This window comes from Panicum virgatum, chromosome 8K, assembly GCF_016808335.1.
Source record: "Panicum virgatum strain AP13 chromosome 8K, P.virgatum_v5, whole genome shotgun sequence".
NCBI classification, from domain to species: Eukaryota; Viridiplantae; Streptophyta; class Magnoliopsida; order Poales; family Poaceae; genus Panicum; species Panicum virgatum.
The window spans coordinates 39,142,542-39,154,920 of NC_053143.1; the positions used below are offsets into that span (position 1 = coordinate 39,142,542).

The following is a 12,379-nucleotide window of genomic DNA, read 5'->3' on the forward strand; positions in this document are numbered from 1 at the left end:
GTAGGCATACCAAACTACTTTGGCAGGCCGAGTACCCTTCTTGAACCTAGGCCCCCCTCATGCGCCTTTCAGTAAGCTACTAACAAGCTAGAGACATCTAATTAATCAGCCAAGACCAGAGCCATATAGTCCTTGTGGTTGCCCTATTTTCTCGGGTGGTCGCTCCATGGTTGATTTTAATTAAATTCATAAATTCATCATATTGTTCCAAAAGAGTATAGAATATAGAATCATGTCTCAAATATCATTGTTATAAAATCACCCATAACTATTATTCAGCGACTAAGCAAACTACCCAAGAGATTTTATATGATCAAGGAATATACTTGCCTTAAATCTGGATAATAACTGTTCAGAGTCTTCAGCTCTTGCTCTTGCAATTCTTCATCTTCTTAGCTCTCGAACAACATCCTTCTACTCGCGACAAGCATCGAAACAAACATACAAAAAATAAGCAAAACAAGCACAACTAAAAACATAGCACTAAACAAAAAAAAAAGCATTACAAGAATGCACTAAAGGATAGGGCTAGAAGCTACGATTAGAATAGCGTAGGAAACATTAAAAATGGAGCTAAAACATAGAAGCTGTGAAGGAAACAAGTTGTAGGGACCTACTTGCGATTGATTGCAGATTCTAGGGACCAATCTGCAAAAGCTCGGCTCTTCCATTGATGGCGGACAGAACCTGGTTGGGGGCCAAATTCCCGTTGATTTAGGGCATAGAAGAGAGCGAGGAGTGGGAGAATTGAAAGAGGATGATGAGGGGGTTCCGTTTTACCTCTTACCCGCAGAGGAGATGGATCGTAGCTGTAGAAATCGTAGCCGGCGCTTCTGTTCCACGAGAAGACCTGGTGGCAGCGGTTCTGTTCGTTGGCCTCGCGAGACTATGGTGCGGCACGACCAGGCGAGCCACCGGGGCACGTCCCAGTCTAGATGGGTAGAGCACACAACTCCAAGATTAAGATGCTTGGGCCACTACATGCTACTGGTAATAAACAAAGCAAGAGAGCACAGATTCATTAGCCGCAAGCCTGCAGCGATCACTACCAGAAAATGCCCCATTCGTCTCAGACTGTTTGTACCGGTTGTAATTTAGTCCGGTACTAAACTTGTCCCGATGCCATTTTAGTACCGGGTCCAAATTTGAAAGTCCTCAGAGCCAGTTTAGTACCGGACCAAACCACCGGCCGGAACTAAATGTCGCATTTTAGTACCAGCGGTGTTACCGGCCGGTACTAAAAAGGCGCGTCCATTTAGTACCGGTCGGTAACACCGACCGGTACTAAAATGCGTCATTTAGTACCAGCCGTTGGCTTGGCCCGGTACTAAATAGTCCTCCACGGGTTGGTTCAAAAGAAAAGCATATCTCACACAGTCACATGTAGTTAACTAGCCAGCACGGCAGACTCTTGGGGTGCACACATACAGGAATACAGCTGCTTTGGAATGGCATGGTGTCTGCAGACTGCAAAGAAGGCAGGCGGAGTCCCAAAAGAATAGTGAAGACTGGGCTCGACTCCAAGTCTCTAACAGCCATCTTGTTGATCAAGCCAATAGTTAAGACTAGGCTCGATCGACTCCAAGTCTCCAACAGTTATTTTGTTGATTGACACAGAAGGATTCCACAATGCTCCTCCCGCCGTACCGTGTACGCCCAAGCGGTGGGCGCGACACATCACGGAGAACAAATACGCGAGCATGACTGTCGCGATCCTACTGCTCAACTCAATCAATCAGGATGCAATTGGTGATCGGTTTATAGAATTAGAGGTAAAGAAAATGGCCGAATCGACCGTGAGTTTCTAAACGGCCGGGCAACTGTAGATTTATCATTGGGCTCAAGCTAGAGGCTCCCAAATTAATTGAGAAAAGAAAAGAAAACACCAAACCATCTACTGTATAGAGCATCGCATAAAGTACTTCAACATAAATAGCATCTGCCATGAAAGAGAGGATACACCCACTTTCTATGTTTTCTCCAATTAATGTCAAATGTAGTTGTTTCCTTTTAACATTTTTATACTTATTATTCGTTTTTTTTATTTCTGTTTTTTTGCTACTACACTCACTTTCTACTCCTATGTTTCCCGGTTGCTTTGTTTGCTATTCTTTTGATCCAAACAGACCTTGCATGTGTGGAACCGTTGCACATCGGGGGCTTGTTGGAAGTAGAGAGGAGGCCACTAAAACATTCCACGTGAACGGAATATTCGCTTTGTCATTTAGTTAGTGCAGTGTAGGTACGTGTCAGATGCCTAAGCATATAAAAATATGAGACATGTTGCACTTCCCTATCTAGTTGGGGAATACAATTTCAAGATGCTTGAACCACTAAATATTAGTTAGAAACAAAAGTAAAAGGGCATATATTCATTACCGGCACTGATTAGCTAGCGAGCACAGATGCTAACACGCACCGAGGCGCCTATAAAAACAGACCCATGCAAGGGCGCGTTGTACCGGCACACAAAGCAATAAGTGGGCAAAGCATACCGCCATGGCACCACCCAGGCAAAGATGAGTATACGTAAAGGCATAGGACACTGGTTTTCGGAGCATGTTCATTCCTCCCGAGCAAGTCCAACAAACCCAATCTAAAGGCATAGGACACTTGGCTTCAGAGTATCATCCTTCATCGGCCCCCACCAGGTACCGTACAACAGACACAACGTGTAGTATTTCAGTGTTGTAGCTTCAGAACCCAAAGTTAGTTGTTGGATGTGTTCTATCTGTGTTACTAATTGGCATAATGCATGTACGTGGTTTTCTGGTTTTTAAGATCTTAAGCTCAAGCTGTATCTCTCTGAAGATTCAGCCCCCTTCGCTCTCGACTCTTTTTTACTCTACTGTTCTATGTGGACTCATTTAATGTGCGTGATGCTATGCACTCGGTTTTACCTAGAGCTAATGCAGTCCTATGAAATTCAGCATATAAGTTGGTATTAACTATACTACACACAGTTTAATCCCAGTATTTGCAAGCCAATGTGCTATATTTAACAATTTTTTACTCATTTGGAGATAGAACAGTAGGTCAAAGAGGAAGATGAAATTCGTGTTGGTGAAGATAAAGAAAAGAAGTAGTCATTTTTTTACTAAAATTATATATTGTAACCCCAAATGTTGATGAACCAATAATGTGTGTGTTATGTTTAATTTGACTATTAAAGTTTGCAACATGTACTCCAAAATTTTCAATATATACGTTGTCTTTTAGTTCAATATATGCCTTTTTTTAGTTAGTTCAATATATACCTTGGTCGATTGGCTTCCATGAGCCGAGATTCTGCCTGTGGACATGTATGAGAAGATTACAATTAATCAACCTTAACCTTAATGAGATTACAATCAATCAACATTTACTAATTTGAGCCTACCAGATCCTATCGGACAGCAACCCAGACGAGGACGATGACCTCACTCAGCAAGAACCGGTGATCCGCACGCCTCCGCCACCACCGATTCGACGACGTCATCGACCACATCACTCCGGCCACCGCCGGCCCAGCCGTCCAGGTGAACCACCAAGACCTCCCCTTTACCTTCCATGACGAGCCCAGTAGAACCAGGCCGTGTGTGCTCTCTTCGCTGCTACGTGTCTTGCCGTGTACAACCCTGTGCAGCTCCATGCATCCAGCCTGCTGTGCCTAAGCACCTCAAACATTGTTTGTTGTTGCCTAGCCATGGCCGCCGATGATGCCGCCTACGTACGTGCGAACTCTCTCACCGCCAGCCACCGTGGGGATGTTGGAGCCCCCAAAGTCGAACCTCAGCACCAAGTCACCAAAGCCCTATAATAGATTCGTCTCGTAAACTAGCCTTCATTTATACAATTAGTTTTGTAATTAGTCTATGTTTCCATCCCATATTATGCTGTAGTAAACATGAGAGAGTGCCACTAATTGATAACCGTGCACAGCAAACGAGCCGAGTACTACTTATGTGAAGGTCAAATTGGGAAGACTCCAAATCATTCATGTGTAGATCATTAGGGGATGGAGGAATATCAAAATATTCAATTTGGCAGGGACTAATTTTGATCCAAACACCCCCTAAATGTAGTTTAGCCTCCTTTGGCCATGATTTATTTATAATAATTTAGTACCATGTATAGTCGTATGAGATAATGCTTACATGGACGCAGTCCCTCAAATTGGTTTATTTTTTCGATCTTGTTGCGACCGTGACTTATTAATGAATCTGAAATAGGCACAGTAGTCACATCCCAATATCAGCGGCGCGTGCCATGTCGGGCCGCCATCAACCGCAGCCGCTGGGGCCGTTCAACCCTCCGGGACGCGTGCTGTTCCGTCTCTCGTTCAACGTCGACAACGCGACTGAGGATGATTTCGATCGGTTCATCCAGCAAGTGGAACAGGAGATACTCAACCACATGCGGAACCCGCGGTATTGTGGGACGGCCGGCGCGGCAGTGCTGCCCTACTGTCGGCCAGTAGAGCAGCCGACGGGGAGGCGCGCGCCGGTGCAGCCTGTCCCGCGAGCCCAGCGGAGGCGCGTGGCGCCGGTGCTGCCCGTCCCGCGATCCCAGCGGACGTGGTTCGTCATCGTCCTCGAGACCCGGGACCGGGGGACGACGTACCGCGTGCCATTCTTCATCGAAGCCGAGACGGTGTACCTGCGCGGCTACCAGAACCAAGCGGGCAACCTGTTCGAGTTCGCCCCGGACATCTCGCGCGACCACAACCTGCCGGCGAGAAGCTATCTGGGCAACGCGGCCACCGCACTCTCTTTCAATTGTAACTACGGCGATATAGTTCGTTCCACGGCCGAGAGAACTAGTTCCAGGGAGGACAGGAGGAGGGCCGGGGATCCCGGCCTGATTCTACAACCACTGCCAGCAGGGCCGCCGGCGCCATGGGAGAGGCAGCGGCAGCAGCAGCAGCAGGGGGAGCGGCCGAGACGCAGCCCAAATTTTGGGCAGGAACGGCTCAGGGTCGCCGTCAGGGAGCTGGCTCAGGCCAACAACGACAGCAGCCAGCACAGGACGGCGCAGAACTTGCTGCTCGTGATCGTGCGGTTCTGCGAGTCTATCCGGTTGCGGAACGTCAGGAGAGAGATGGTGGAGCTCTGGACGGTGGAACCCAACAGCCGCGACCAGCAGCCGAGCCGTGGCCTCAGCGGCGCAGCTATTCTTGTGATAAACAACTGGAGCACACTGTCGCAGAACCTCTTGCGCCACGAGCGAAACCTGGGGCCCTGGCCGACGAACGGTGTTGCTGGAATCGGCACTGCAGACGAGGCGCAGGGGATAGTCGTCCTGGTACAGTTTAGCGGCGATCCCAACGAGGCAGGCAACCGGACCCCGGAGTGGGTAAACGACGACAACGCCGACGGGCGGCAGGGCGGCCCTGGCGCCGGCAGGCCGGGGCCATCGTGGGGCGCCGACGCTGCGGCGGTCACCCCGCCGCCCGTCATCCTCGACTGGTACCTGGTGCCGGAGGAGCCTGCCACCGAGATCTTGGGCGTGCTCGTCCCACATCAGCAGAGCGGCGTCTACGGAAACATCACCGTCACCGACTGCTTTGGTGCTCAGAGCGCGTACAGCCGCGACAGGGCCGGTTACCAACGCAGCTCCTCCGGCGATTCCGCTGTAAGTACTACTCCCTCCGTTCACTTTTATTTGTCGCCGTGAACGGAGGAAGTACTAAGTACTACTAGTAGTTTTTAATTTACTTGTATTCAATCATGAATACATGATATATATTCCCGTCTCTAAAAAAAGGAGCTGAGACTGGAGCTCAATGCTCTGAACCGCGCCATCTCCGCGTACGGCTGCTTCTACATCGACGTCGACCTCTGGAGCGCCTCCACGGGCCAGATGCTGAGCAAGGGGCGCATCTCATGGAGCAGGTACAACTTCTGGACCAACCTGTGCGGCTACGTCCTGTACAAGACCATCGGCCAGGCGCGCCTGGTCTACATCGTCTACCGCAAGGCCGTGCAGGTCGCCGTGACCGTCACCGTCGACAACGGCGGCGACGACGACTTCGCCGGGGCCGGGGGGTCCTTCACCGCCACCAACACCCGGCTCACCAAGGTCCTCTACAACGAGCCCTTCCTCCCGCCGCCCGCGCGGCGCCCCATGGTCCGCGCCGTCCGCTCTGACCGCGGCCCCCACGTCGTGCTCTACGGCGAGGACGTCGTCGCGGCGCCGCTGGAGGAGCTGCTCTCGGTCACGGTGTCCCTGCTCCCTCGCGGCGCCCGGCGGCGGGTGGCGGCCACCTTCGAGCTGGAGCCTACGGAGGCAAGCGGCAGCACCACCAAGACCAGCACCCTGCAGCAGGGCGGCACCGTGACGGTGAGCTTCGCCTGGAGCCTCCTTCCGATGGGATTGTCCAACTACTCCGCAGCTTCAGATGGCCAGTGCCTTGCCTAACGGCCGGCCGGGAAAACAAATCCTATCACATCGTCGTCCGGCTCCGATCCGGCGTGCATGCATGAGTAGTAACGTACGTGCAGTGTTTCAATTATTGTCGGTTTAATTTGCTAGCTCCCTGCTTCTCAACGCTATACTACTTGCATTGTTTCCCTATAATTTGCCCGTGTGTGGATTGGCTTGTACCATTGACAATGTGATTTGCTGTGTGATGAATAAAAGTAAGTTGTGCGTGCTTTTTGAAAGATGTACTGCAGCTAGCTAGTGCTTCACCAGTTTCTGGAGCCCTACCTGCTGAGTGCTGACAGAGTTAAAAATGGGGGTGAGTCGGTTCGAACCGTCGGATCAGGGTCACATGACACGATGACAGCCTCCCGAGGCGTAAAATAAGCGGTCACGGGAGACTCTAAGAGCATCTCCAACAGACTAGGTAAATTAGATAGGATAAGTAAAAATAGATAAACTCTCACAAAAACAGAATCCAACAGACTCTCTAAAGTGCTCGGCTTGCTACCCTACTCGGCATCCAGCCCCACTCAGCTCGCCTTCTTTGCCGAGCACTCCGCATCGCTATCCTCTCCTCCCGCGCGCCTGCGCCTTCTTCCCGCGCCACGCATGCCCTCCCGCGCCCCGCCTCGCTCCGCTCTGCCACCGCACCGCCGTGAAGCAGCAGCCGCCGCACCCTCCGTCCCTCCCAGTCCACCTGCAGCGGTGCCCTAGGAGCTCGGACCTGAGCGGGGTACGCCGGCGGCGACCACACCCTGGGCCTGCGGCGGCGCCCTGGGGACTCAGACCCGCGGCGGAGGGCCTCATCCCCGGCGCGAGCTCCCGGCGGCGGGCTTGCCGTCAAGCTCGGCGTGGAGGCAGGTGGCGGCGAGCTATCCGCGGATGGGTGGCCTCCGGTCGATTCGCCCGGAGCCCCACAAGTCCACCCGCCGCACGCCCTCCGGTCGATTCACACGGAGCCCCGCAAGTCCGCCCGCCGTGTGCCCTCCGGCGAGCGCGAGGACCGCGGGCGGATGGGACGGGGAGGCGAGGATGGAGGCGGCGAGCGTGGAGACGCGGCCGCGCGAGCACGGAGCCCTCGACAAAGACGTGCAGGACGATGGAGAGGGCGGCCGGTGGAGAGCTCCAGAAACAGGAGCAACTGAGGCGCCATGGCCGCGGGGAGAGGAGCAGAGGTGGAGCCTTGGAGGTGGTTGGATCTGAGAAACATGGGATTGGGGGGCCCACTTGTTAGTAGGAGAAAGGGATGGAGTGGAGGAGGGATGGATGGAGAAGCTGTTGGATTTCTCACCTCTTGGATAGTTAAACAGCTAGCTAAATGGCTAGCTAAATGAGATTTGGCTAGTGTGATTTAAAGAGACTCTTGGAGTTGCTCTAACCTCCATTGTCCTTTGTCTCGAAATATTCTCCACGCGAGAATCCATGTCCTAATGTAGTCGTGTACTTAACTAGCCAGCACGGCAGATGCGCAGCGGAACCAGGACGTTTGCCGCCACTTCGAACTTGCTGGATGCAATGCATCGACAAAGGTCATGCATGTGGCATGTGACTTTGGTCTTGAAATCTTTTAATTCCGGGATTAGTCTCTGGGTATGTAGAGGTTATCGTACCCCCAGTAGCTATATTGAGCTGTAATATTGATTTTTTTTTCTAGGACTATAACTATTGACTCTGACTATTATGATGTGCGTTTAGTTCATTAGTTCGGCACTGCTTGCTTAGTTTAGCATTTATTAGCTACCAGTACCACTGTCTTCAGATAGCACCAATCGGAAGATAAAAATTGTACTAGTATACTACAACTGATCGGAAGTTATGCAAGTATTGGCCAACCAAATCAAGCAGCCCATGGGAAAACGTACGCCTGCTCGTTCGATCTGTTCCCACTTGACGAGGCAACGGTCGCCCACTAACCCACCCAGCTAGTTGTGTCTCGTCTTCTTCCGTCTCGAGAGAGCTGATCGACTCTCTGCCACTGCCAGCATGCTTGGCTGCCTCGCGAGGCGTAAAATAAGCGGTCACGGGAGACTCCAGCCTCCAGGGGCGAAGCCACATGGGTTTTCCCTGGTGCACATGCACCATGGTAAATTTTTTTCTCTCAAGTAGTTAATTGAATTTTACCATATAAATTCTACCAACTTCCTTCTTTACAATGGAGAGTGCACCAGGATCAAATCCATCTTGGCTTCGCCACTGCCAGCCTCCATAGTTCTTGTCTCAAAATATTCTCCACGAGAATCCATGTCCTAATGTAGTATTTATTTGCTACTTGGCAGATGCTCCGCTCTAAAATAAAATGTATGGCTTCCGTTCGATGAATCTCGGATTTTTCTGTCTATGCGTGTATATATAACTGTGGCCGGCTACAAAATAAGTTATTCTATATCTGATCCACCTAATTTACTAGTATGATTACACTGATTTACGACACAGTAAACATATATTTACGATGTAACTGTTACAATATATTACAATCACAATTATGATTGCATGGTAATAAATCACCGATGTACTGCCGAGTGCGTGCCCACCATCGCATCTATCATCGTGCTCCTCTTCACCATTGCCACCAGCCACGGAGAAATCCAGCTGGTGGCGTCGGTACCTACCTCATAGGCGGAGATAGCCGCGACCATGTTGGGGAGCATCATGTATGCCACCTCACCGTTGCGAATCGCCACTCCAGCAAAAGGGGCATCCGGGGCAAGGGCAGAAGGCGGCCGAGCAGGTGCGGGCTGCGGGGCGCACGGGAGCGAGGGGCGGCGGAAACAATGGGTTGCCACCGTGTCGGGTGACTGACGAAGGACGGGTGCAGGCACGCAGTGGGATTGGGCGGACTCGCGTGAATGAGGACGGACGAACGAACCCATGCATGCAACGGAACAGATAGGTGACTATTGGCTCGCTGACTCATGGGACTCACATGTTTGTACGAGGAACGGTTGGACGAAAAAATTTCCACTTCAGAGATGCTGAGGTTAGTGATGTAGAGATAATGTGGAAGATGATCATAGACTTTCCTTCTATATTTAAGGAACTAAAAGAAGCTAGTAATTAATTACTACATGCCTACCTTAACTTGTTTGATTATTTAGGGGGGCCGGGCCGCGTAAACTAGACTCCTGCAAGGGAGTCTTAATCCTGGTGATGAACGCTTCCCACGGTTTACAAACACCACATGTGATGATGTCAGTGTTTCCGGACGCTTTGTCGATCGGTACGCGTACAATGTGTAACGAACATGGCACCATTTATGCCATTTCGAGTGATTTTGGTGATCATATGACAATGCAATTAATGAGACTAATGATTTTATTGAGTGAACATTTGTAGATTCCAGGGATGAAGTAAAAAGGTCATACAAAGCAAAACATGAAGAAAGAACTTAAAGAAACGCTGAATTGGACAAGTTCTACTGAAATCAGTAGCACCGGTTTAACCGATGCCCAAACATCGGTGCATCCGATGGTTGTCGGAAGATCCGATGCCCTATGCATCGGCGCAATTTGGTGTGCCAACTGAACCAAGTGAGGAAATCTCAGTGGCACCGGTTGAACTGACGAGGCCAAGTCAAGCATCGGTGCAATCAACATACTATTGTCCAGAGACGATATCGATATCAAGCGCGCAGGAGCCACGCCTTCAGCACCGGTTGAACCGATGATACGAGCAGTACCGCGCCAAGCGGATGATCGCCTACGAGCAGGCATACCGCCGGTACCTGCAGCGCCGCGCCATGACGGGAAGCGCGTTGCGCAACCAGGCCCCCCAGCCAAGCACGGGCTGCCGTGTGCGCGCGAGACCTGCCGCGACGTCCTCCCGCAATGAAGTTGTCGTGTGTGATGAATGCGTAGTCATGCGGGAGATGAGCGAGGACGACATCCGGCAGAAGTTCGGTCACGGTGAGAGTAACACCGTCGTCGACACCAACGCGACGCCCCTGAAGCAGGTAGCAGCCAACCCCCCCCCCCCCCCCCCCCCCTTCTGTTTTTTTGAGAAGATAAATTAAACGCGCTCGCGTCTTTGTAAGCTGCTGTACATGGGCAGGGTGGGTACCATGGCGTCCGCGGTGGCGTGACGACGAACGAGGGTGAGGACGAGACTCTGCACAGCAAGTGGAGAAGCGTGCCGGTGTTAAGTTCTACCGTCATATGGCTGCTAGCTAGATTAAAATATACTCCACGGAATATTTACTGTGGGTTTCGAACACCCTCTTCAATGGCTTTTTGAAACCTACTACCTCCGATCCAAATTACAATTGTTTTAGCTTTAGATACATATATGTTTATGTATGATGAAGACATGGGCATCTACTCGTTGGCAGATATGCTGGTTTAATATACAACCCTTCATCGAGTTTGAATTTAGTAGACAAGGCATTAGCATCACTTCAAGGGGGGGGGGGGGGGGGAAGGCAAAGATAGAACAAGAGCACATGTCTGATGATCTATCTTCTATGTACTAATTATGAACTCTCATGAGGCTACCAAACTGATCGAGAGAAAAAAAAACACACCAAATCATCTATCTGTCCTGGGGGTTTGTGTGTACAGAGGGCCCTGCCATCAGGCCATCATATATATGTCTACACCCAGTGGCGAATCTAGCTCAAAAATGTAGAGGGGGCTCATATTCACTTTCTTCTTCTTCCTCTCCTCTTCCTCTTCATTGTTTCTTCCAAAAAATTAAGGGGGGCTTAGGGGGGTATCCATGGGTCTTAGGGAGGTAGGGGGGCTTAATCCCCCCTAGCCCCCCTTGTAGATCCGCCCCTGTCTACACCCCCCGGCTCTCGCTCAAGCTCTAGATCATGCATGTTGCTCAAAACCCAGCATCCAGTGAACCGCTGCTCTTTGTCTTCGAGTGCCACGCCGACCAGATCACCGGCCAGTTCCCGGACACAGTTCATTCAAGTTGATTCATGTGGCAGCCCGCGGGCACCAAACGCAGTGTGGATGGCAGAGGATGGCGAGCCACAACACCGTCTGAATTGTTCATCAGCGAGACTATCACCGCTGGTTCGTACGCTCGTATTATAACCTGGCAGTGATATCTGCTATCACCACCGAACTGGCGTGACGAGGCGTTTGCAATGACAGGTTTTTTAGTAGTGCAGAAACGACACCCATCGGTCTCATCATTTTTTCCCCTACAATCCTCTCCTCTCTGCTTAGTCACGAATCAAGCACCCTCTCGTGCACCCGATTCACGAGCTCTGCACCTTCGCTTGCCCCTCCGCCAGCCAGAATAGGCCGCACGCCCCGGCCATGAAGGGGCAGCCATGGGGCTGTGTTCGCTGGCGGTGGCTCGCAAACAGGCGGCAGAGCCCCGGCTCGGTGCCCGTAGAGGGTGCACACATACAGGAATACAGCTGCTTTGGAATGGCATGGCGTCTGCAGACTGCAAAGAAGGCAGGCGGAGTCCCAAAAGAATAGTGAAGACTGGGCTCGACTCCAAGTCTCTAACAGCCATCTTGTTGATCAAGCCAATAGTTAAGACTAGGCTCGATCGACTCCAAGTCTCCAACAGTTATTTAGTTGATTGACACAGAAGGATTCCACAATGCTCCTCCCGCCGTACCGTGTACGCCCAAGCGGTGGGCGCGACACATCACGGAGAACAAATACGCGAGCATGACTGGCGCGATCCTACTGCTCAACTCAATCAATCAATCAGGATGCAATTGGTGATCGGTTTATAGAATTAGAGGTAAAGAAAATGGAGAGTAGTAGTATTTTGGAGGAATTTGTCCGTATCAGATCAAAACAAATCAAGTAGAGATTCTCATCCAGGCCGGCCAAGAGCATGTGCATATGCCTCCCTCGTCAACAAAGACGCACAAGCAAAGTCCTGCCACAAGAAAAAAGGTCCCTAAGTCTCTACAGCCTAATCCGGGATACATTGGCAATTAATGTCAGCACTTGAGAAACAATAGCAATTAGTGTTAGATGCCTAGGGCTTATAAAAATCGGAGACA

At 51.1% G+C, this 12,379-nt stretch overlaps 1 protein-coding gene across 3 annotated transcripts; it reads left to right on the top strand.

Moving 5' to 3' along the window:
- The first annotated feature begins 2,469 nt into the window (after positions 1–2,469).
- On the top strand, positions 2,470–7,910 carry LOC120644605. Of its 3 annotated transcripts, none has more exons than XR_005663845.1 (5): positions 2,470–2,651; positions 3,383–3,518; positions 4,212–5,613; positions 5,746–6,472; positions 7,192–7,910. XR_005663845.1 is itself a non-coding variant. In XM_039921257.1 (4 exons), exons 3-4 carry the CDS (start codon positions 4,249–4,251, stop codon positions 6,397–6,399), a joined length of 2,019 nt encoding a protein of 672 aa, XP_039777191.1. In that variant the 5' UTR covers positions 2,470–2,651; positions 3,383–3,518; positions 4,212–4,248; the 3' UTR covers positions 6,400–6,643. The 3 variants fall into 3 exon arrangements, 1 of the variants encoding a protein (XP_039777191.1); XR_005663846.1 differs by having other exon boundaries at positions 3,397–3,518; XM_039921257.1 differs by lacking the exon at positions 7,192–7,910 and having other exon boundaries at positions 5,746–6,643.
- Positions 7,911–12,379: the final 4,469 nt, after the last annotated feature.